The 25,397-nt window shown below is 47.0% G+C and overlaps 2 protein-coding genes across 3 annotated transcripts in view; one reads left to right on the forward strand and one right to left on the reverse strand.

Moving 5' to 3' along the window:
- The window catches only part of CDON (cell adhesion associated, oncogene regulated), a 101,076-nt gene extending 89,168 nt beyond the window's left edge, over positions 1-11,908 (forward strand). For both annotated transcript variants that reach the window (XM_073808004.1, XM_004319203.4), the window contains 2 exons: positions 7,799-8,073; positions 8,668-11,908. In XM_073808004.1, coding sequence (XP_073664105.1) covers positions 7,799-8,073; positions 8,668-8,831 — 439 coding nt within the window. In that variant the 3' untranslated portion in view covers positions 8,832-11,908. The remainder of the gene's footprint in view (positions 1-7,798; positions 8,074-8,667) is intronic.
- Positions 11,909-13,560: 1,652 nt separating this feature from the next.
- VSIG10L2 (V-set and immunoglobulin domain containing 10 like 2) lies at positions 13,561-22,312 on the reverse strand. Its single transcript, XM_033861615.1, is given in 13 exon segments — positions 13,561-13,658; positions 14,227-14,350; positions 15,042-15,198; positions 15,200-15,307; positions 15,744-15,985; positions 15,987-16,030; positions 17,600-17,886; positions 18,566-18,666; positions 19,459-19,472; positions 19,734-19,880; positions 19,883-20,008; positions 20,268-20,637; positions 22,202-22,312. Coding segments are annotated over 13 exon segments (1,929 nt in total).
- Between the last annotated feature and the right edge of the window lie 3,085 nt (positions 22,313-25,397).

Here is a 25,397-nt window from a genome sequence, read left to right on the forward strand (position 1 = left end):
GAATTGTTTTACATGTTATATGCCTAATTATATTCAGAACAGGTATTATATTCCTTTTTTATCGACTATGACCTCTGTGCTTATATCTTAGCATGTAGCCCCCAAGTTGAAGCCATTTTTATGTCAACACATGTAGACATCCAGAAATGAACTAAAAGTAAGGTGACTGAATTTTTTATATTTGGTTATCTATGTGGTTAATTACTGATGATTATGAGTTAGGGTTCGGCATACTAGAAAATTTTAAATCAATTTGGTTTATCATGTTGAAATTTGGGTTATAATCACGTTAACAGTCTAACTCAAATGACAGTGTTACTACCAGCACCACCCTGTTAATTGAGAGTCACAGTTCGGAATAAAAGTATGCACTGCTGTGATTTTCTATATCACTTACCTGAAAAATAGCTGCTAAAGAATATGTAATAGGAAATTGCACTTTTCTCTTGCTAAGTATCTGTAATTTCTTTTAAAACATATGTGTATTCTGCTTGTTAACTCCCAGCACATAAAACCAGGTGACAGTATCAGCTCTCTACTTACCATCCATCGTAGTCGGCCCTGGCTCTTCTGTCCTGACCATCCCTCGGTCCTGTCCCATCCATGTAGTTCACCTTCATTCTCATGAAAGTGCTCTACACTCAAACTGTTAGACTGCCCTTAGATTTCCTTTAAAAATCTCGTCCTTTGCTTTAAATTAAAGAAATGAGCAGGACAGAAAAGAAACTAAAAGGAACGGAACAACAGAAGAACTTAAGGCATCTTATTATCTGGTGAGTCTTCATTATTTTATGTCAGCATTATGAAATTAAATTCCTATTAGATCTATATAAGCCCATTATTAACTTATAATATCTTGTGTTTAGGGAACTGCCCTGGTGTTTCAAATCCTGGCAAGTATATTTTTTTCCTACACCTTAACTTTACTTTTTCAAATGAAAACTTCTCTTTCTGACCTGATCCTCTTTTGTCTTTCAGGTTTCTAGCACCTTTGCATTACTTCCAGATTCCTGCAGAGAAATGGAACATCAAGCCAGAAGCTCACTTAGTTTGTTTTACATCATGATTGGGGATTTCATTAAGTGCCTGACTGTGCTCCATTGTGTCACTAAGAGTTTCTCTGCCACCTAGGACAGGCATTGCCCGTCCTCCAGAAGACTGAATTTTAAGTCAGAGAACTTTGAAGCCAACAGGTAGAAGAAAGACCGAACAACAGAACTAGTATGGAACAAGGACAGAGATAACTACTATTGTGGTACAAAAATCTTAAGGGGTAAGTGTATGGTTCACTCTCACTTTATTTTTCTGGCCGTGCCGAGCGGCATGCGGGATCTTAGTTCCCTGACCAGGGATCGAACCTGTGTCCCCGGCAGTGGAAGCATGAAGTCTTAACCACTGGACTGCCAGGGAAGTCCCATGGTTCATTCTCACTTTAATCTACATGTATTATCTTAGTTTTAGGTATGGTCTGTTATAAGGTATCTTGACCAATTAGTTTAATTGTTGTTCCTTGATAATAAATTTACTTGCTTACAGAAAAGGTTATTTAAAAAGTCTGATGTTCTAATGTTTATTATTTATTCAGCATTTTTGAGGTCATACAATATGCCATTTACTGTGTGCTTGGTGCTGGACATTATGATCTTAATTAGAGTCTAACATGCATTAGTACTTTTATTACTTCCTAGACAATAAAATACTTTAGAACATTTTAACTCCAGTTCCTTCCCCAATGTTTTGTTATTTTTGTCATGTGGTTTAATTCTATAAATATTTAAAATCCTTTAAGACAGTAGAGTTACTGTTTTTTGCGGTCGATATTTAGTCACAATTCCCAACATTACCTTTGTTGCTATTCATCCCTTCTTTTTTTTTTTTGCGGTACGCGGGCCTCTCACTGTTGTGGCCTCTCCCGCTGCGGAGCACAGCCTCCGGACGCGGAGGCTCAGTGGCCATGGCTCACGAGCCCAGCCGCTCTGCGGCATGTGGGATCTTCCCGGGCCAAGGCACGAACCCGTGTCCCCTGCATCGGCAGGCAGACTCTCAACCACTGCGCCACCAGGGAAGCCCCTTTCTTTTTTTTTTCAACCAGTTTTTATTGGAGTATAGTTGATTTACAATGTTGTATTAGTTTCAGGTGTACAGCAAAGTGAATCAGTTACACATGTACATATAACCACTCTATTTTAGATTATGACCATATAGGTCATAACAGAGTATTGAGTAGAGTTCCCCATGCTATACAGTAGGTTCTTATTAGTTATCTATTTTATATAGAGTAGTGTGTATATTTCAGTCCCAATCTCCCAATTGATCCCTACTCCCCTTCCCCCCTTGGTAATCATAAGTTTGTCTTCTATATCCGTGACTCTGTTTTGTAAGTAAGTTCATTTGTACCATTTTTTTAGATTCCATATATAAGCAATGTCATATGATATTTGTCTTTCTCTGTCTGACTTACTTCACTCAATATGATGATCTCTAGGTCCATCTATGTCACTACAAATGGCATTATTTCATTCTTTTTTATGGCTGAGTAATATTCCATTGTATATATGTACCACATCTTCTGTATCCATTCATCTGTCAATGGACATTTAGGTTGCTTCCATGTCCTGACAATTGTATGTAGTGCTGCAATAAACACTGAGGTGCATGTGTCTTTTTGAATTATGGTTTTCTCCAGGTATATGCCCAGGAGTGGGATTGCTGGATCATATGGTAGCTCTATTTTTAGTTCTTTAAGGAACCTCCATACTGTTCTCCACAGTGGTTGCACCAATTTACATTCCCACCAACAGTGTAGGAGGGTTCCCTTTTCTCCACACCCTCTCCCTCATTTCCTGTTTGTAGATTTTTCTGTATTTCTTCCTGTTGTCTGCTGGTACTCATTTTCCCTCAACTTGAAGAATTCCGTATAGTATTTCTTGTAGTAAAGGTCTGAGGGTTACATACTCTCCCAGATTTTTTGTCTGGAAATGTCTTCAATTCATCTTCCTTTTCAAAGGGTATTTATTGCTGTTCATTAAATTCTAGGTTGGCAGTTACTTTCTTTTTGTGCTTTAACAATGTCATTCCATTATTTTGTTGCTTCTGTTGTTTCTATTGAAGAATCATCTATACAGCTGTTGTTCCCTTTCAAGGTGATAATGTCTTTTTCTTCTGGCTGCTTTTATGATTTTCACTTTGTATTTTTGCTTCCAGCCGTTTAATTATTCACATTTGAAAGTATAATTTTCTTTGTATTTATTCTGCTTGGGGTTCATAGAACTTCTTAAATCTGTGGCTTGAACTTTCATCAGTTTTAGAAAATTCTTAGCCTTTATCTCTCCAGATACAGCTTTTATCCCATTCTCTCTTTTCTGTCCTCCAGAGAGATGCCAACTTTACAGGCATACCTTGGAGATATCAAGGGTTTGGTTCCAGACCACTGCAATAAATTGAATATTGCAATAAAGTGAGTCACATGAATTTTTTGATTATGTCCAAAAAAAAATGTACATACCTTAATTTAAAAATACTTTATTGCTTAAAAAAATCCTAACCATCATCTGAGCCTTCAGTGAGTCATAATCGTTTCACTGGTGGAGGGTCTTGCCTCGATGTTGATGGCTGTTGACTGATCAGGGTGATGGTTGCTGAAGGCTGGAATGACTGTGGCAATTTCTTAAAATAAGACAACAGTGTTTGTGGCACCTCAAAACAACCACAGTCAAAGGTCATTGATCACAGATCACCATAACAAATATAATAATAATGAAAAAGTTTGAAATATTTCAAGAGTTACCAAAATGTATCACAGAGACAGAAGTGAGCAAACGCTGTTGGAAAAATGGCGCTGATCAACTTGCTTGACGCAGGGCTGCCACAAACCTTCAGTTTGTATAAAACGCGTTATCTGCGAAGTATAATAAAGTGAAGCATAATAAAATGAGGTGTGCCTGCATATATTTTTGAGCTTTTTTCTATGCCTCGTATGCCTCTTAAGCTTCTTTATGTATTTTCCATCCTTTTGTGTCTGTGCTTCAGTCTGAAGACCGTGCAGAGACACGCTTCATGTTTAGTAAACTTCTAGTCATCTGTGTTCAATTTGGTCTTAACTCCATGAATTGAGTTCTTCGTTTAGGTATTCTACTCTTTAGTTTAGAAATTCCAAATAATAATTATTATTAGATTCTAAGTCTCTGTTAAAATTCTCCATCTTGTCACCTGTTTTCTTGAATATGTTCATCCAGTTCTTTTAAAATGTTTGTCTCCTAACTCAATGTCTGCATCACTTAGTTTTCTCTTGTTTCTGTCTCCAGAAATGCCACGTAATTTTTTACTGAATTCTGGACATTGCATATAAAAACTCACAGAGTCTCTGGAAGATGTCTTCTTGCCCCAGAAAGGATTTACTTTTGCTTTTGGCAGGCAGTTAGGCAATGGGCAGATCATTTTAACCCAATCAGCGACTGAGCTGATTTAATGCTGAGTTTCAGTCTTTCTAAAAGCCTTGTCTATTCCTGCTTCACTGTTATTTTTACGGTGTAACCCTTCAAGGGTCCCAGTGAAAAGCCTGGGGGGGTTTACGGAGCCTCTTCTCTTTGGTAGGCTCTGAGCTCCAATATCTGTCTTCCCAGCCCCAGGAAACTGCCAGAAGTTCTGCTCAGCTCCTTAGCCACTTCCTGCTGACGTCTTAGCGTTTCATCCTGCACTGAACTGGGCAGATGCCTCATGAGGAAAAGTGGTGCTGAAACTCACATTTACCTTCTTTCTGGAATCTCAGCCACTTAAGTGCTGGAGTAGCTCTCTGATGATTTTGACAGATTTAAACTAAAATTTCTCCATCGTTTTTAGTTGCCAAGTTGCTTTTGGCAGGAGAGTTGTTCTGATATAAACTAATCGGCCATAGCCAGAAGCCAGGAACTTAATTTTTAAGAATGATTTCCAGCAAATCATGGTAGCCATATAGATTCCCCTGACCAGAGATATTTATGGTATTTTGAAATCAGAATCCTTCTTACTCTCTAATTCCACAATTGCCATCTACTGTAATTTCCTCAATTATAAGACGCTTGAGTCTGAAATAGCATGGAGGAATACACACTGGTCTCTAGCTGGAATGTGGGAAGTACCCTGTTCTCATCAGCTATACATCTATAGCCCATCTCAAAGTTGAGCGCTCCCAGTGTCTTTTATACCTTCTTATATTACACTTACTACATTATATTGTAACCATTTGTTTACTTTTTCTCCTCTGCTAGACTGAGAGCTGGAACCTGTTGTATTTATCTTTATACTCTCAGTGTCTACCACAGTGTCTGACATTTAGAAAGTATCAGCAAATGGTTTTAGAATAAAGGTTTCTTCTAAGTAACATTATTTATAGATATATAATATCTATTAAATTCTCATTAGTAGTAGTTTGAATGCAAAAAGATTTTTCCAGGAGTTCCCTGGTGCTCCAGTGGTTAGGACTCAGTGCTTTCACTGCTGTGGCCCCGGCTTCAATCCCTGGTCGGGGAACTAAGATCCTGTAAGCCATGCAGCATGGCCAAAAAAAACAAACAAAAAAAAAAAAAAACAAGAAGATTTTTCCCCTGGACTTGCCCCACATTTTGGGTGAGTACCCTGTTTACAGTCTGTGGATTCTCATGAATTGAATACATTCAAGGGGATTTTCAGATTCCCTGGGTGTTGCGACAGTGGAAGAGACTAATGAAAAAAGAGACTGATAACATGGACATTTTTAAATGGATGTCAAGAGATTCGTGTTCACCCTCGTCAGCACCCCGGAAAAAATTTTTAAGTTCAGAGTTGAATAAAATGTACATCAGACCAATAAGGAATGCCACGCTCTCCTGGAGTCATGATCTGTCCAGCGCAGTGCTTTGATTCTGACTCCAACGAACTTTCTTCCACACCAGTGCTCCCTCCACTTTTGACTGCCTTAACACTTGCATGGGAACACAGATATTCTTTCAATCAGGTATATATCTTTCCTGTACTATTAAAAGTTAAAATTACAGTCATATTAGATAATGCTGTAGTCAGATTATTCTGTGCAGATGAATACCTGACAGACATACTTTGCTTTCATGCCAGGTGACTGGTATCTGAATTCTGCTAAGTGTAGAGTGAATATATTTCTCTATTTGAAATTAAAGTTGGACTTATTTAAATTAAGGATTTGATTTCCTGACAGATGTCTTATTCTCTTCCAGGTTCCGAGTCTTCATGCTTAGGATTTGGTATTTCTAATAACTTGAACCAACAGAAATGCTGGTAACAGTTGCATGGACTTCCTTTTACTGATTTTCTTACGCTCCAGAAACATACCATCCCATGTTCAAAGGATGGAAGTCCAAAGAATTCTTATCTTTATTCCCTAACATGCCTAGCTCCATCATACTACTGGTCAGTCCTGTGTGTTTCCTACCTAACAAACCCAGATCAAAGCCAAATGAAATGTCTTCTCCAGACTTTTCTCACTCCTAATTTTATAAATAAAAAATATTTTTATTTTTTATATAAATACTTCTTAGATTCCAGTTTCTGTTAATGATGGACTAGCTTGATCATCCACAGGTAATAATGATGAAATTGGACAATTTGAAAGTATTGTAGAGTAACCAGAAACAGGCAGAAACTGAATAAATCTAACCTTGAAAGACAATGGGTGACATTTGTTTATGGGTTTTTGCCTGAGGGCATTCTCCAATCTTGGGTCAAGAACACAAAGTGAAGGTGTTGAAGGATGGAGGTGGAGGCCAACAGATCAACCAGAAAATCAGAGGGAAAAATCCAGTTAAAAAAATTACTATACATGTAACGAAATAGGAAAATGTGATACTTACTCAAGGGAAAAAAATAGTCAATAGAAACAGACTCTGAGATGATCCAGATATCACAACGAGTAGACAATGACTTTAAAGCAGCTGTTACAAATATGCTCAAGGACTTGAAGATATACACACAATGAATTCACATGGGGAATTTCATCTGAGAAATGGAAACAATTAAAAAGATCAAATGGAAATGCCAAAGCTGAAAAGTATAAATAACTGGAATGGAAAGTTTACTGATTGGGCTTAAAATCAGATTGGAGAAAACAGAAGCAAGAGTCAATGAACTGGAAGATCAATAGAAATTATCCAATCTGAAGAACAGGAAGGAAAAAAATTAGAGAAAACACATATCTTGGATGAAGGCAAGAAATAAAAGTAGGGCAGAATTGAAGTGAATGCTCAGTACTAATAAATTCTAGCAATTAATTCTTCAAAGAAAAAAATTGAAAAATAAAACCTGGATTTGGGGTGTCTAGTTCTTGTAGTGTTTTTTCCAAGAGTGAGAGGGAACATATCTGATTTCAAAACAGTGTGTTTTTGTTGGCTTTCTTTCATAAGGTCATTTGTCTCACGTGACCAAAGTTTCTTAGCTTTCTGTCCTCTTCCTCTTTTTTCTTTCATTCCTTCCAGTGTGGATGGCCTTTTCCATCTGTGTGCTACATTCTGGAGCTATTTAATTATGAAGACAACTTCTGACAGCAGACGAGGGCAAAGGAAACATGGGATAGGTCATCATATACAGTTCCATTCTTAATTGGTTTGCTTTTTGATGCATTCTCCTGTTGTATTTCACTTTAACTCTAAGTTTTGATATTTCACATCATAGTGAATCATTTAGTTATTTCTAAGCATCAATCTTTCTTAAGAATCTGTGAATACAAAATACCAAATGATATTTCAAAATGAGTGACTTTTAATTATTGATCCCTCTAGATACGATTCTATTTCTTTTGGTTTACCCTTTATAGGTGTTTCACCAAAACCAACAGCACTTTCAGCAGCAGCCCCCTTCCTGTGGTCCCAGTGGTAGCACCTTATCCTCAGGATGGTTTGGAAATGAAGCCCCTCATTCACATGAAGATGCCTGTATGTCTGGCTTCCACAGTCCCCGACTGTGGTCAGTCACCTGAGAAGGGCATCAAAGATGACAAGGCACGAAGACCTGCTCAGCATATTTGCTGTCAAGACAATAGAAATGAGACCAGCTCTGATTGTGTGGAAGTTGCAGCAGAGTTCAACAGAGGTACAGCAAGACATTATAAATCTTAAGTTTCTAGATAGTCTTCAGTTAACTAAGAACTGTATCAGGAAAGGTGATGCTTTCAGAATGTTCTCTCTGTGATCAACTCACATATTTCTTAGATATTGGGTGGGGGGGATATTGGATACTTAAAAAAAAGTTGACTCAATAAAGAGTTCTTTGAAATTTTGTTATGCACACCATTCATCTCAGGTTGTTCATCCTGAGAACATTTTGGAAAATAAATCCAAATAGGCTTTGATTCAGTTTGTACCTGAAAGTAGACTTGCTAGAAGGATGCGTTTTGTGATCCTGAGCTTTTTCACTTGAATTGATTCTGGAGTTGTAGCCTCTCTTTAAGATGGTAATTTTGGGGCTTTGAAGGGGTTTCCTTTAACCCTGAGATGAATTGTACAACTGTTCATGAGAGCTCAACTTTATTTTAAACCTTTTAAACCTACTGTCTCCCTCAAATTGAAACTAAATGTAACTGGGCTCTGATTTTGCTCATGATTCTTTCTTTATTGCTCAAGGTAATGTTTGTAGACTGCTTTGATAAAAATCAGCCTTTATCATTTCCAAACCTTTGTTTTTCAGGAGACAGCTGTGTGCCTTCAGAAACAGAGAACAAAATTTTAAGTTGGAATCCTCTTATTTTGCCACCTGTTTCAAAGGACTGCGCTGAAAAGACACCATGGTCTCCTCCTGGCATTCCTGTAGACAGCCCTTCAGGGGTCCTTCAGCAATCCCAGGAAACCTGAGGATGTGTCGGTGCCTCGTCATGTTTCCACTTCAAGCCAGTAACTGCACAAAACAGGCCTGGGGATGGACTGTGTGAAGGACATTAATTCAATTCAGAGAAAAATCGTTATTTATTTTTTGTAGTAGTAATGTCATATGAATGTATCTTAAAATGTGTGCCCTTTTATATTATTTATGCCTTAAAAGTTTCCCTCCCTATTTCTTCCTCCCCCTCAGTAGTAAACAACCTGGTTTGGCATAGTTTTCTATCATATGAGAGCAGTGGGATCATTCCACGTTGTCCAAGAGCCTCAGCGACAGTAAGAGCCCCTCCTACAATGATCCCACCTATTGGCTGACTCATCATCTAAGAGAGAATTGCACAGGCCATTGGAACTTTTCAGAAGGAAAGCTGTCTTTCACTATCATGTCATCAGACTTTCTGAGAACATTTGTAGTCAACCACAGTTGTAGCCTGAGGTTTGTAATAGCAGATGTCTTGTGAATTTGATGAGCGCCTTCCACAGAAGTGATAGTTGACCTATAGACCGTCTGCACATGGGCACAAGTTATGTCCAGCTTTCTAGGCACTAATCACAAAGAGTGTCATGGACATGGTGGTGGTTAAGTCTGGTTGGGTTATTGCAGAAGCAGAAAGGGAGCCAGGGCCAGAGAGAAAAAGAATGCCTACTAAAATTTTAAATTGCATTTGTTTATAACATGGTCACCATGGGGCTCTTTTTGACTGTTTCTAAGAGTAGGAGCAAAATAAGACTTTCAAGTAGTGACTGGAAGAGAAAGGTGTGCATTTGAAGAAAAAAGGGAAGGTTCCAGGGGGACTATCTCGGCGGAAGCTCTCCCATTAGTATAGGATGTGTCATGGTACCACAGCCCCTGAAAATCGATGTTTTCTGATTTCCAGCTTGGGCAATACCTGGAAGATGGGAGTGTCAGAAAAGAATCTGGAGGTTTGAAGTTTCCAGACATTTTTTTCTGAATGTCATCATTGTAACAGGCACCGAAAGCTTCGATTAGCAGAGCTCATAAATCACAATTGTTGCCGCCTCTGAGTGACGAGGACGTTTGCAGCTGTCGTTGGAAGGCTTTTCTTCTCCACATCTAAAACAAAACAAAACAACACTCTAAGTGTATTTAATAGCTTGAGTCAAGCTTTACGGATCACTGCTCTTTTCTGGATTGTGCATATCCCTTTGGGGAAGAAACAGATCCTACCTAAGAGTCAAGCAATTCCAGCATAAGTGGAAAACTTTCACAGTTTCCCAACAATTGCAGTGAAATAGACTAGCATACTGTACTAATCGACTTTCTATATAAATGCATCAATATCCCCTTACATATGTCTATATACTTTATAAATAGAACTGTTAGTGGAATGTGCTTTGTGAGCTGGGTCACTATGCAAGGATTACTTTGAGTAGAATGTAGTAGATATGATTTCCTAGTCGGGTATCAGGGATGCTGCAGTTAAGTTCTCCATTCCAGACGTCCATGCCTGCAGTATACTGGATTTATTCTTCACGTTGCTTAGATGCAGTTAGCTTTGGAGGGGGATAGCTGTGTCCCTTACTTCTGTGGCTAGCAAAGGACAAAGTCCTAGCACACAGAATATAAAGACATAACCCTGTGTTTCCAGTCAAGTTACGGCAATACAGTCGCAAAGGGAGTTTTAGAAAACTGGGGAGTAAATGTTTGTAGGCAGTCATTTTGATTCAGGAAACAGAGGTGTATTAGCGTGAGCCTTAGGTCATAAACTGCTTTTAAAGATTGACTTTGAATACGGGATTTGTCCACTAGGAAGAGAAAACAACTTTACCTTTAGGGCAATCTCATTGTGGACTGCTTTATTTATATTATTAGTAACGCTGTTTTAAGTGTTATCCCTTTTATTGTATTTTATTTATAAAAAATGCCTTTATATAGAGATATATAAATATAAATATATATATAATTGCCTTCATGTTTAGGAGTTATGAGTGCTCTCTAACCGTGAGTTGTTCTGAACTTTTAGCCCTGCGCAGTCACCCAAAACAGTCCTACCTAAGTCACTTGCCAGGAAGTCAGAGGAAAGTACAGCGTGGGCGATGGCTCTGACATTTGTGAAGTCACTGCTGTGTACCAGGCACTGTGCTGGTGCTTGTTACTGCTATCTCAAATCTTACTGTTAAGACACATCTACAAAGTAGGTGGTAAAGTCCCCAGGTCACACAGGTGAGCCACAGAGCCAGCATTTGAACTTACCTGGAGCTGTAATCTGAGCTCCTTCCGTGTTTCCATACCGCTTTCCGAAAGCATTGTGGTTCACTCTCCTGATGGAACTGGTCCAGTTCTGTAAGCCCTGGCCCGCCCCGCCATGGGATTCCTCGGATGCTCTAACTCCACAACGAGAGAAGCTGCCTCTGTCCTCCATGGGCAGAGCTCTGAGCCTATTGCCTGGTCTTCCCGGAGCCCTCATTTCTCTCCATGACGCCCCCTCACTACCATCCGCGCACGGGAATTTGACCTTCTCTCAGCGTAATAGTGATCCTGTAATCCGTCAGGCCTCTCTGTTTCTTCTCCTCTTAGAATTCGCTGTGAGTCTTTGTTTTCGCATAAAACTCCCCCCACTCCTACTATGTTATTTCACTCGCTCCTTTTTCCCTTCTTTTGGTTATGCGCTGATCGTCTGGTGATGGGTGCGCTACAAGATGTAAGTGGAACGGCAATGTTTTAAACCTTTTGAAGTGGCCTTTAGAAAAAGCAACTCTTTCTGGGTTTTGTTTTTGTTGAATGAGTCCTCAAGGGCCAATACATCCTTACTAAGCTGATTGTGATGCAAATCTCATTCCCGCCACAGTACTGCCAAGAAGTTAACTTTATAACTGAATTTCATCTGTGTTGCTCTCTTTTAAAGCAATGACTTTTAAGATGCATGTTTTTGTATCATATTGAAAAGTATGTTTTATTTTCCTTAAAGTGGTAATGTTTGAAATTGTACATATTTTAAATGATGTAGCTTTGACAGGTTTTATTTTGTTGATTTGATTTTATATTAAACGAGAACGCTGCTTTCATGTAGAGTAGCACGTGAAGATGGGGATCCTCTGACTGCTCCCTGTTTGTGTAAAGCTGCTTATAGCCTGTGATTGGGGTGGGTGTACATCTCACTCTGACATTTTTGGACCCCTGTCCTCCCCTGAAAATCCCCTATGCACATCCCAGAGCCCAGTGAGTTAATCCATTCTGTTCTGACTGCAGAGATCCAGGCCCCGAAGGAAAAAGATCCAGGACAGGTATTTTATGGGAGGCTGGGAAAATACGTGCACCAAGGAGCTCTGTCGAAGCAGGCAGACTCCCTTTGGGGAACTCAGTATTTCTTTGGAAGGAAGCAAGAATTAGGAGAGAAGCAGCAGGAGAGTGAGGAAGAGGGGTCCCTTCTGAGACCTCACCTATTTTTACCGTTTACCTATGTCCCTATGAACCCCAGGGTAGAAATTTAGTCTCAAGAAGCAGCTTTGCTTTACTGCCCTGAAAAACTCAGTGTCTGGGCTGCTTAGACCAGAAAGCCAAGAGGGACTTTTGCACGGGGTGGGGCCGCCTTGTTCTGCTGTATTCCCCAGATTTAAAAGAGCCTTCCTTGAACCTCAGCCCCCGTCCTGAGAGCTGTGAGGGAACTCGAAACCCCTCGTCTAATGAAGTCTGAATCTGTGAGAACCTAAGGAGAACTTAGTTTCTGTCAGTTTTCCGTCTCCTCTCAGGCGCCACTTTCCTGATTCCTGGCAGGATGATCCCTTGGCTCTCTCGCTGTTTCTTCTCATCTGAGTCCCCTGCGGAGGCAGCTCTGCTGACTCTTCCAGGCAGTGGAACAAGCACGCATTTGTGTTTCACCCAGATGTCAGACACACACGCTTGGAGTCAGTGAGTCATGCTGGCGGCTGACAAAGTGTGACTTTGGCTTGGCCGGGTCCCCTCTCAGCCAGCTCCCCAAGCCTGGTGGCAAGAGCCCTGTCCCGTCTCGTTGGCACGGACTCCGGGGTCTAGCAACTGTGAGGCCCTTTGCTCACGACAGGCTCGGTGCTATTCCTACATGAAAGGTGAAAGGGAGACAAAGGCCCTGGGCACCTGGCTCTGCTACCAGCCCTGATTCAGCTGGTCCTACAGTAGAAGCTCGTGTTCTTGGGGAAGGAACTTGGGATGTGGAAAGAACTAGACGAGCACATCTCTTGCAAGAGTTGAATGAAGGGCACACATGCCTGTAGATCTTGCTTCCCATCCCCTAGTTTCCTCCCAGTAGGGAAACCTGGAGCCCAGCTGAAGCCAGGTCAGCCTTTCCCTGTGGGAGCTGCAATCGGAATAATCCACTGGTGAGAGCATCACGTGTGATTTATCGAGGGATTTCTCAGTTCACGGACTTGGTGTGGAAGCAGGCAGCTCGCTCCTATGGCACCAGACACTGGTCCCGGCACCGTGGTTCTCACTTGCCCTCGGACAGCCGATTCGTCTTCTCCCCAGTCGTGTGTCTTCCTCGTCTTTCCACCTCTGTCTTCCACAAGCTGGGCCAGGACTTGTCTCATAATCAAGACATTTAGAGGCCCTGCAGTTGAGCCTCGTGCTGGTTGTAAAAGCCGGATATTCAGTGGGAAGGGGTAGCTGGGGTCTTAGCTACCTTGGCTTTAACACTCAGTATGACCGAGGGGATGTTCCCGTCCCCACCTTCTCCCCTAAGCGTGTTGGCACCTTCCCCTTGAGGCCTCATGGTTTGGCAGTCACTGTGATGGTGACGTTTACTGGAGCCCCCGGGGATTCTTGTGCAGGATGCGAACCTGGGGTGGTGGGTGGTGGTTCAGTGCCTACAAAGAACAGACACAAGCGAAGGAGAGAGAGATGCCCTGGGGGTGCCCCAGATTGTTCCCAGAGGACAAGAGAGACTGAGCATCACGCATGAAACTCAGGACTGTTTCCTGGCTTTGGGGATAAAATCGAGCTTACCTGTCATTGCCTCGGGGCCACCCCTTGAACCCCGATATTGGTGACTTTGCTCCCTGAGGGTGAAGTGTGAGAGTAAAGTTAGTGGCAATTACACTCTCCCAGCCTTCCTGACCTCCAGAATGACTGGGCTTCCATACTCACCTGGGAACAGGCAACCGCCCAAGGCCGGTAGGAAGAAAAGGAAGAGGTGCGTTTCTCGAGCAACCAGCACAGGTGTTGGGAGAATAACCCTCCCTTCCCTGACACTCAGGAACCCAGAAGGGGGTGGCCCTAGATGCCTGAGGTTGGGGGTTGGAGCCCTGATGGACATCTAGCACTGGGGAGAGGTCACAACTAAGGAAGAGCCTAGATTCCTTGCCCAGGGGAGTCTATATCTTATGGGGCCACCTTACAGGGTCAAGCAACCCTGCCCTTGAGCTTCCCACTCACAGGGGAAGGTGTCCAGGTGGCGGGCAGCATACTGGAACACCAGCAGAGAGGTCACCGTTGCCACTACCATTCCTGTGCCTGCCGCATCCAGCACTGCAGGATAGGCGCTGAAGGGGGTGGTCCGCTAGGCGGGGTTGCACGGGATAGGTTTAGAGCCGCTGCTGAACTTGGCAACAGTGGCTTATAGGGTACCAAGCAGGCTGTGTCCTGCTCATCCGGTTCCCCCTCTACCTGAGGTGGGTGATCAAGAGCAAGCCTTGACACAGAGAATCTGGAGACCAGGTCTCTCCCCAGGAAAGAGATGCTCTGCGTGCCTGTATTCTTGAGGTTTTGAGTCCCCAGCCAAGTCCCCTACATCTGGCACGGGAGGCAGCAGGCCAGTTATCTCGGCAGCCTGGGGCTGAAGGAAAGGATGCCTTAACGCAAGGAATTCCCAGCGTGGAGAAAGAGCATTAGGAAGCCAAGAGCCCACCTCTGTCCCAGGAGGTGAGACGGAGGCGCAGAGTCAGGCCCCCATCCTTATTTAATCACCAGCACCTGCACCTCCCCTTTTCCTATTTCTTCTGATTCAAGCCGACTGTGGCTCCCACCCCTAGGCCTGGGCCTCCAGAACCTCCCCGGGAACGGACGGAGGGGAGAGATAGCAGTGGGGGTCACCTGAGGGGAGGGTGCAGAAGAGGACAGAGACTGGGGGTGGAGGGACTCAGGAGGAAGGAAGCGAAGGGACAGAGTCGGGGATGCCGTGGGGACAGGAAGATGCCCCCGGGTTCGGTTCGGTGGAGCAAACCTGGGTTGCTCCACGGCGCTAGCCTTACGGCACCTGGTGTCTTCACCTCAGAGGGGTATCCAGTTGTGCGGTGATTCAGAGCCAGGACGTGGAAGGCATAGAGGACCCCCGGGTCCAAGCCCCCCGGCCGCCGGCCACTGCTCTCCGGCTCGATGTCACCAGCTGCGGTCTCCCAAGCCCCAGGAAAGAGATGCTCTGCGTGCCCCCGGGCCTCGGACGGCCCATGGCAGCTGCACCTCGCTCTGGCGTCTCCCGTAGGTTAGGCGGCTGACGGTGAGGTGACGTTGCGGGTAGCTGGATATCCCGGGGCGAGGGTGGGTACACACACACAGGCGTGTGCGCACCTAACAACAACCATGTCCGCGCGCGCGTGCGCGCGCATGCTTATTACGGTTTTGTTGAGAAAAGCTGGTGACGTGCAGATCGGGGTTGTAGCGTTGACCACTTCCGTGTAGTTTTAGTCTGTGTTACCCTAGACTTACACACTGGCCTCAATTTCCTCCTCTACAAATGGAGAAACAGGAGATTACTCTGACTGCGTGGCGTCCTTTTTGCCTGAACTCAGGTGCATCCGATTCACGTTCACGTGGGGCTTGTGCTTTCTGAGGCCCTGTGTCTGAGAAAGGTAACGCCTCCAAGTTTTGGAGCAGGGAATCGCTGTGCCTTTCCACCTAGAGGGCGATGGCTGGAGGTTCCCCATCCCCCCCTCCACACGCACGCCACCCCTCACTCACTCAGCACCTACAGCAGGATGCTCCGACTGCTGTCGCCCAAGGCATTTCGGGCCTTGCACTGGCAGGTGTGGCGTGCTGGGTGCGCATCCCGGACACCCAGGCGCAGCTGGGCACCCTCAGGGTGCAGCATGAACCCCGAAGTGCCTGGCTCCACCTGCCGTTGCTGGGATCCCAGCCAGAGGAGCTGGGCAGCTGGCGTGCCCCCGAGGAGGGCACATCCCAGCCAGGCGTCTCCCCCCCTCCAGCACTGACACCCAGGGCTCAGCCACTGCCAGCTGTGGGGCTTCCACAGGGACGGAGAGGGTAAGGCTAGAAGGTGCCCCCTGTGTCTGGGCTAGTGGGGAGGCTTGGAGGTGAGGTGCTGGCCGGCAGTGGAGGAGATGGTGGGGGACAGAGGAGATGGGGCCTGTGGGGTTGACAGTGAAGCCTGTCATGGCCCGGTCTGCCTCCTCTTACAGGCTCTCATTCTATGCCGAATTCCTGTCACCATCTGCTCCAGGCTTTACTGATAGCAGCTGTGTTCCTCGATGCTCCTCTCCCACCCGACCACAGAGCAGCTCCTACAGGTGGGGCCCCTGCCCTATTCACCTCTGCATTAAGCACCTCCTCCTAGCACATGGCAAAGGGCCTCCTTCCCCCTAAAGGCCCACAACCTCTCCACCAGGGCACAGGACCGGACCCATAACAGGTGCTCAGTTTTTATGGACTGACTCCTAGAGACCCAGGGTTTCAGGTGTCCATGAATCTCCTATGATGGAATTTCCAGTCCCGAGACTGAGTAAGAAGGGAAGGAAATATTTTGAGTGGTGGACCTCCCTGCAAACATGCTAGTCACCCAACGTTTGGAAACCAAGATATGAATCATTTTGTGAGAATTGTTCTATGTGACAGCTCTGCTGCTTGCTTTTCTGAAATTTTTACTTCAATATTTAATTCTTTTTTTCTTGAGTTGGCAATAAATAGGACTGCCAGGGCCAGACAAAGACAGAGAAAGAAATCAGACCAAAAACGAACAGAGGGAGTGGGAGAGGCAGAGAGAGACCTCTGGCACCTGAAACATTAATGCACGTCAAGAATATAGTCAGGCACATTTCATGCAAATTGATGCAAAGGAGGGTGACAGGATCCCTCATGGTCTAGATGGTGCTGTCCAGTAATGGCTCCCCCCTCCAAACACACATGGGCCTATTTAGCCCTTGAAATGTGGCCAGTCCACGTTGAGATGTGCTGTCACTATAAATACACACACCAGATTTTGAAGACAGCACGAAAAAAAAAGAATGTAAAATATCTCATTAATAATTTTATCATTACATGTTAAAATGATAACATATTGGATATATCAAGCTAAATAAAATGTTTCACTGTTCCTTTTTACTTTTTTAAGTGTGGCTACTAGAAATTTTTAAATTATATATATATATGGCTCACATTATATTTTTTTTTTCATTTGCTCTCTCTGATAATTTGCGATATAGTTTTTTTTTTTTAACATCTTTATTGGGGTATAATTGCTTTACAATGGTGTGTTAGTTTCTGCTTTATAACAAAGTGAATCAGTCATACATAAACATATGTTCCCATATGTCTTCCCTCTTGTGTCTCCCTCCCTCCCACCCTCCCTATCCCACCCCTCCAGGCTTCACATTATATTTTTATTGGACAATACAGACCTAGACTAAGCCCCCTGATTGTATGGATCAAAAACTTTGAGTCCCTGGGAGGTGAGGTGACACAGTGTCTTGACTTACTTTGCATTCCAGCACAGCTGTCCCCCAGAGCCCCTCATCCTGATTCCAAAGGGCTGCTGCTCCCACCCTGCCCCAGAACCGAGTCTCCAGCCCCCACTCACCTAGCTGGAGCCGGCAGAGGGCGTCGGGGACCCTGAGTGAGCGAGTGCCCAGGCACGTGAACTCTCTGCCAGCCAGGTCGTCCTGGGCCTGGAGGAGGTGGACGGCCAGCGAGGAGCGGCTGCTGGTGCCGAGGTCGGCTGCCATCCATCAGACCAGCTCGGCACAGCAGGGAGCTCCAGGCCACTCACAGCTCAGCATGATGAACTGGTCTCTGATTGTGGCCATGGTCCAGCAGGTGGGGCTCCAGAGGGGCTGCCCTAGGTAGGGAACACGGCTCGGCATGGCCCTACAGGAGGAGGAATGGCCGGCAGGCCTACCCATCCTTCCCTCCTTCATTTACTGTTTCACTCACTCATTCCTCCATGTACAGAGTCACTCAATCATTTATTCATTCTCCATTTATTGAGGGCCGACCATGTGCCAGGGAAATAGTGGGAACAGATGCTAAGCGAACAATTGCAATACAATCTGATGAGTGCTAGAGTACAGGTAGAAAGACAGACTCTCTGGGGCTTCAGGGAGGAGGACTTTGAAGACAGGATGACATGTACACTTGGTCTTGGTAGACGGGTAGGAGTTTCCAAGGCAGAGAGAAAGCCAAAGGCATATTTCAAGACCAACATGCAATAATAGAGTGGTAGAAGTAGAGGGTCGGGTGGATGAGCGCCTCCCTGGAGGCTGGGAGACAGTAAGGAGGGTGTTGCAGGGCTCTAAGCCCGGACTGAGGACAGGGCACAGTGTGGGTGGAGACCGGGGCTGGAGAGGAGAGAAAAGCTGGGAGGTGGGGACTGAGCAAGTGCTGTCACCTCCTCATTACACGGCAAGTCCTGGAGCTTGTGGTCTGGAGTCCCTCCCCGGATCCCAGGGTCCCACTGGTCTGGTCCCTGCCCACTCCTCTGCCTAGAATGGCAGAGCCCTGCTGTTTCCTGCGTGCACTCACAGGGCGTGATCCTCAGAGGGCAGGCAGAGCCGGGGCTGGGTGCCGGCTGGTGCAGGTGAGGACCCTGCTGCTGGGGAGCTGGGTGGCTGCATGACTCCAGGCGACATTGCCTGCTTCCCTCTGCTCCTACCTCTTTCCCAAGAACTGCTCACCTGTCTCCTCCACAGTCCTCAGTTCACAGTTTGCACAGACCACCATCCTTAGTGGACATCGTTAGACAGAGCCCTAGCTCCTTAAATCCTCTAGACCAACACTGTTCAATAGGTAGACGTGTGCCACAGATGTGTTAAATTTTCCAAATCTCAAAAAGGAAAAATAACCAAACCCAACCAAGCAAAAAAACACCAATAGTTTTTAAAACAATTTTAATAATATTTTTGGTTTAACCAAACACATGCAGAATATTATAGTTTCAAGGTACAATAAAAAGTATTGATGAGCCCATATATATATATTAGATTAAGTCTTCAAAATCTAGTGTGCATTTTATACTCAGAGCACATCTCAGTCAGGTTTAGCCACATCCCAGATGATCAAAGTCATGCAAGTGCTACCCTACTGGACAGTGCAGCTCTAGACTATCACAGACCACTGATTTCATTTTTAAATTAAAAAATGTTTTTGAAAAAATTTTTAGAAGTTAATTAGCTTCATGTGTTCTCCTCTTCACTGAAATAACTATTCTAGTCTTTTGTCCACTTTTGTATGGATTGCTGCTTCTTCCTCACTGGTTGTTTTGGAAATCTTTATGTCTTCTGAAAAGTAATCCTTTGTTTGCTATGCGTGCTTGCTTTCAACAGAAGCTTCTGATTTCTAACTTCAGCTTCTCAGCCTCAGACTTGGCACCAAATTGTCACCCTCTCTTCCCACTGTGGCCCCCTCCCTGTTTCTTCAGGGTTCAGCCAGTCAAAGGTAGACTTTCTGAGCCATCCCTGAAATTATGGGTCAAATTGTGACTATGAACGTATGCACATTTTCCTGGTAAGAGGGGCCCATGACCTTGAAAAGGTGAAAACCCCTTGTACTAGAGCCGTATTTGGCACCAATGGGTACAATGCCTTGAGCTCCTGCCTACTGGAGCCTCTTGGAGGACTAGGGTACTCCTAGGGGCCCTGAGGTGTGTCAAGAAGCCAAGCCCAGGTGGGTAGGTGGTTGCAAGCCCTGACCCCTCCCCCAAGACCATTCTGACTCACAGATGATATCCAGGAAGGCTCCATCACTGCTCAGCCAGTTGACGGTGTTGTGGGCAGGGCACATATACCAGCCCAGGTGTGTCCGATTGACGGGGTCCAGCTGGATCAGATGCTTCGTGACCCGTACCAGGGCCTCTCCAGGGCCTCCGGTGCCTGATGCTACCAGGCAAAGGTCACGGGCTCTGTGACCTCCCACACTGCACATGTGGCCACCACGGAGGTCCCCTCCACTGGGGACAGGTCGCTCAGCTGCACCTGAGGCTTCGATACGGGCACTGGCCAAGGGAAGGAGAGGCCCTGTGTTTGTTATCACAGACCCGGGTCATGCCCAGCTGTGTCCAGCAGCCCAGAGCTTGCTGGCAGGGTTTGACCTGCCCACCGGGCCCTGAGCATCCCTTCTTCATGATCCCAGGTTTCCCCACTGCCTGGAGGAGGGCCCAGTAGAACCCACGCCCAGCAGAACACAATGGGAAACACATGCAAATAGATGCAAAGCAGCCTGCAATGCAGCTCAAGCCAGCCTGGGTCCCTGGCCAAGCCCCGCAGCCAGCACGGCCAGAGCAAGGGCGGGGTGGGCGGGGTGGGCGGTGTGGAGCTGGCCTCCGGCCTCCTGTCGGGCCTGGCACAGGAGGTGGCCGTGGGCCCCCTTCCCAGCTCCCCCAGCACCAGGCTTCTGTTCTGTAGACTCACTCACAGCCCCCAGAGCCAATGCCCCGGCCTCCACCTTAGACTCCGCTCTGCTGGTGACGGCCACGAGCTGCGGAATCAGTGGGCCTTGGGGGGCGAAGCTCCAGAAGACCGCCGGGGGGCAGGCCGGGAGCCACAGCCAGCTCCACGGAGCTGCCCTGCACTCCTCGGGTGGAGGGGGCCTCCTCTGGTAGGCCTGGGGTCGCCTGGGGCTGCCCTGGAGACAGAGGCAATGCAGGCTGTCTGGGCAGTTCTGGGGTCCCCTGTTCCCCGTCATCGCCCAGAATCTCTGTTACCGGTCTGCAGGGCGGGCTGGCTGCGCAGGGTTTGACAAGGCAGCATAAGCCCTTTTGGAGTTGGTGGACAAGAGACGGTTTCTGCGGGAGCCCACGGAGCTTCCTGTCAGGCTGTGCTGTAGAAGTGGGTGGGGTGGGACACTGGAGCAGAGGTTCCCATCAGACCTTTCGGAAAGCTTGATAAAAATATAGATTCCTGGGCTTCATCCCAGACTACTGAGTCAGAATCCCCTGGGTTGGGGGGGGAGGGGTCAGGGCCCAGGAATCTGTATTTTAACAAGCATCCAGGAGTCGATCTGATGGTCAGCCAGAAAATGACTCCCGAGACTCAGGAGATGTACGTGGCCGCCGGCAGTTCAGGCCCCAGAGATCGCTGAGTAAGGATCCCAGGGGGATTCCAGACCCACTGCAGCAAAAGGAAGACGACCCCAGCCTGCCGTCAGCACATCGAGCATCCACTCGTCAACTGTTAATTACGGAGCACGTGCTCCAGGCCAGGCACAGGCTACGGTGACAAGTGAGCCACTCATCCCCGCCCTCATGGAGCTCCCAGTCTCCCAGGGAGTCAGGCGGTAAACAGTCATCATGGACAAGGCAGGCCAGCAAGCATTCTTTCCTGCTCGGGGCCCAGCATGGAACCCCAGGACCTGCCTGAGCACCCTGTTCTTCTGTCCCTTGTGGTCAGCATACTGTGAAGAGCCTCAGCAAACTTAAGAAAATAAGTGCGTCGGAGGACAACCGAGCCACGGGGCTCATTCTCACTAGCTTCCGTGGACTGAGTGCCCCCCTGTGCCGTGCCCTGCACTGGACTCTTCCCCCCGCATCACCTACTGATCTTAACTGTAATGACGATGACATCCCTCCAGACTCTGAAACATGAAATCACTTCGTCTAAAGCCACACAGTAGGTGGAGGAGCTGGGATCGGAGCCCTGGTCTAACTCCCAACTTCAGATTCTCCCCGCTGCTGTCCGCGCAGCTTCCGCAGAGAGAGAAGCAGAGGAGACCAGCATGGAGTTGGAGGGAAGGGATCAAAGGCAATATTCCGATGTTCAACTGATCAAGAAGAAAGACATGTAGTGACTTCCCTGGCGGTTCAGCGCTTAAGACTCTGAGCTACCACTGCAGGGAACACAGGTTTGATCCCTGGTCGGGGACCTAACATCCCACATGCCCCAGGGCACAGCTAAAAAAAAAAAAAGAAAGAAAGAAAAAAGAAAGACATTTAACCCAGAAACTGGTTCTTTCCAACCTCATGGACCCTGCTTTGGCCCACGCTACCAGCATCTCCCACCTAGACTATTGCAAAGGTCTCCCCACTGTTCCCAGCTCCCTGAAAACTGTCAGCTTTGGAGGGAACTTTCTGAAACCCAGATCTGACCATGTCACTCCATGCTTACTCCCTGACAGCGGCCCTCAGCATAAGCTCTAATGGCTTCTTAAGGTAAAGCAGAGTGCTCTCTGTGCCCTGGCCCTGCCTACCCACCGGCACAGAGTGGCCTGAGCATGACTCGCCTGAGGCCCCTGGATGCAGCAGGCAGAGGGGTACCCACTGCAGGAGGCTAAGTGGTCAGCTCAGGGCCCTCTGACCCACCATGGCCCCATCTCCCTGGGTGGCTGCCCCTTCGAGGTTCCTGCCTGGCTCTTGGGCTCCCTGGAAGCCCAGCCCTGGAAGAATGGGGGGTCTGGCTCAGGTTGCCAACCTGGGCCCTCCCTACACCTCCACCCCTGATCTCCTGTTACCCTCACTGTCCCAATTACGGGTGAATTGTTGACCAGATGATTCACTCCATCCATAATGCAGAGTAGTGCAGGGCAGGACCAGGCTGGGGCAGACCTGGGGGAGGACCCTGTGCTCTCTGAACTTTGATTTTAATGATATTATGAAATTAAAACGCCGAGCATGGAGGTGAAAAAGGCCCCAACCTCATCAAGTCCAACCACCTGCCCAGTGCAGGACCCCCGTGTGCAGCCCTCCAGACCATGGAGATCAGGAGGTGCAGACACGCCTTTAAATGCCCTTTGACCCCTCTCATGTTTTCCTCAGGTTTCGTGGGGAGAAGCTGGTGGAGTGTTGCCAGGAGCTCTGGACTCAAACATCTCCAGAGTTTGGATTTGGCTGACGACCCCTGAAACTTCAGGACATTTCTCAGCCTCTCTGAGCTCTAGTTTCTTCACAGATTAATGGGGATAATAGTACCTCCTTTCTTGTAAAGATTATTGTGAATATTAAACAAAAAACTCACACTAGCATTGGGGGGCTTCTTGGGCTCTCATAATGTTCTATTTCTTGTCTTGGGTAGGGGTTACAGTTTACAAGCTGTACATTCTTTTTATAAATATACTATTACATATGCTTGATAAAATTCACACACACACACACACACACACACACACACACACGAATAATGCCCAGCACAGAGTCGGTGCACCAGCTTTCAAGCTCCTAGCTAGATGTGGCCTGCAAAGTCAGGGCCCTGGAGCTGGAATGGAGACCAGCTTTCCTGCTGTCCAGGGCTCTCTGAATCCCAGCACTCTCTCTCTCTCCCTCTTGCTCTCAGCATGTCCTGCTGCCATAGCTGTCTTTGAGTGACAGCCTGAGATGAGATCAGAGTTTTCCATTATCTGATGGAGGGGCTGGGGGGAGGGTGAGATTCCTGGACCCCAGTGAGATGAGCTCTGATGTCTGGTGTCAAGTTCCTCAAGGCTCAGCTGGGACAGGAGCTGTCAGAGCTGATGCCAGGCAGGCTCCTCCTGGGCCCAGAGATGCTCGCCCTGTGCTCTCGGCCTCTCACTTGTCCTAGGACAATGGACAGCCAGGTGTCCCACTCTCACTTAGCCCACAGCCAAGTTTCCTCCATGCTCTCCACAGGGTCTTCAGCCCCCATGCCGTCCTAACTCAGCTTTGAGCAGAATGGCAGATGTCCCTGGGGGTCAGGGTCCTACCTAGTGGGGGTGGCACTACCCTATTTGCCCTACCCTATTGACTATATCCCCCCTCATTCTGATCCCCCCACCCTAACTGGGAAAGCATCAGAACCCTGTTAGACATTCTTTGGGGAGCAAAGAATGGTGATCTGGCACTGTCGTCCACCTCAGGGTGGGCAGCAGCCCCTGTGTCCAGAGAAAACGTGAGAATTCAGGCAGGGTAAATCAGGAAAACTTTAAAGGAGACTCTGGCTTGTAACGAGGGTTTGTGCTGGCCCTGCAGTTAACCTATTCTGCTTGTGGAATCAGCCTCTCTACCTTTTCTCCCCCAGCCTCTCTACCTTTTCTCCCCCAGCCTCTCTACCCTTTCTCTTCTGTTTCTCCCAGGATCACAGAAGACTTGGGAGCTGCTGTTGAACCCACTGTGTCTCATGGGGGACCCTGGAAGGCAGAGTCGGGGAAGGAGGTTACTTGTCCAGATTCTCCAGAGAAACAGAACCAATAGGATGTGTGTCTGTAGAAAGAGACTTATTGTAAGGAATTGGCTCAGGTGATTATGGGGCCTGGCAAGTCCCAGGGTCTGCAGTCGGCAAGCTGGAGCCCAGGGGAGAGAGCCGAGGGTGTAGGTTCCGGTTCAGAGACTGGCAAGCTTGACACCCATGAACTGCTGCTGTTTCAGTTCAAGTCCAAGGGCGAGAAGAGACGGATGCCTCAGCTCCACGTGCTCAGGCAGAGCAGTTCCCTCTTATTTGGGGGAAGGTCCACTTTTTGTTCTATCCAGGCCTTCAGCTGATGGGACGAGGCCCACGTGAGTGGGAGGGGGAACATTTTACTGAGGCAAATGTTCATCTCATCCAGAAACACCCTCCCAGACACACCCAGAATAATGTTTGACCGAATATCTGAGCCCCCAGCCCACCCCCAACCCGCCATGGCCCAGAGAAGTTGGCACCTACAGTTCACCTGGCTCTGCCAGGCCAGGACCCCGGGCAGAGCTGCAGCCTGTCTGGAAGGGAAGAGGAGGCATGACTGGAATGGCAGAGCTCAGGGCCCCGGAGAGACAAGCTGAGGGGGTCCTTCATTTTTTTAAAAAAATTAATTAATTTATTAAATATTTATTTATTTTTGGCTGTGTTGGGTCTTCATTGCTGCATGCGGGCTTTCTCTAGTTGCGGCGAGCGGAGGCTACTCTTCGTTGTGGTGCGCGGGCTTCTCATTGCAGTGGCTTCTCCTGTTGTGGAGCACACGGGCTCAGTAGTTGTGGCTCGCAGGCTCTAGAGCGCAGGCTCAGTAGTTGTGGTTCACGGGCTTAGTTGCTCCGCGGTATGTGGAATCCTCCCGGACCAGGGATTGAACCCGTGCCCCCTGTATTGGCAGGAGGATTATTAACCACTGTGCCACCAGGGATGTCCCGGTCCCTCACTGTTGAGAGACAAAAGAGTACAGTGATCAGAACACAGCGTTGCCTCTTCATCACCGTGTGATCTTGCATCAGTGAAGAGCAAGGCACTGTGCTGTATACGGTTGGCGCCTCCCTTTCTCCCCTCCTTTCTTTTCCAAGGAGCGTTAGCTAAGCCAGCATAACCTGCTACCATTCTTTGCCCTGGACGTGCTCAGTGCCGAGCCCCTGGAGCAGATAGAGCTGCAGGCTCTCAGGTTTTGGTCCCAGCTTCTCATCTCCCACTCCTGCTCAGGCCCTATGAGCTCCACCCTCATGGTGGGACCTCCATCCACAGCCCACCTGGTTCCAAGGG

Source organism: Tursiops truncatus, chromosome 8, assembly GCF_011762595.2.
Source record: "Tursiops truncatus isolate mTurTru1 chromosome 8, mTurTru1.mat.Y, whole genome shotgun sequence".
In the NCBI taxonomy this organism is placed as follows: domain Eukaryota; kingdom Metazoa; phylum Chordata; class Mammalia; order Artiodactyla; family Delphinidae; genus Tursiops; species Tursiops truncatus.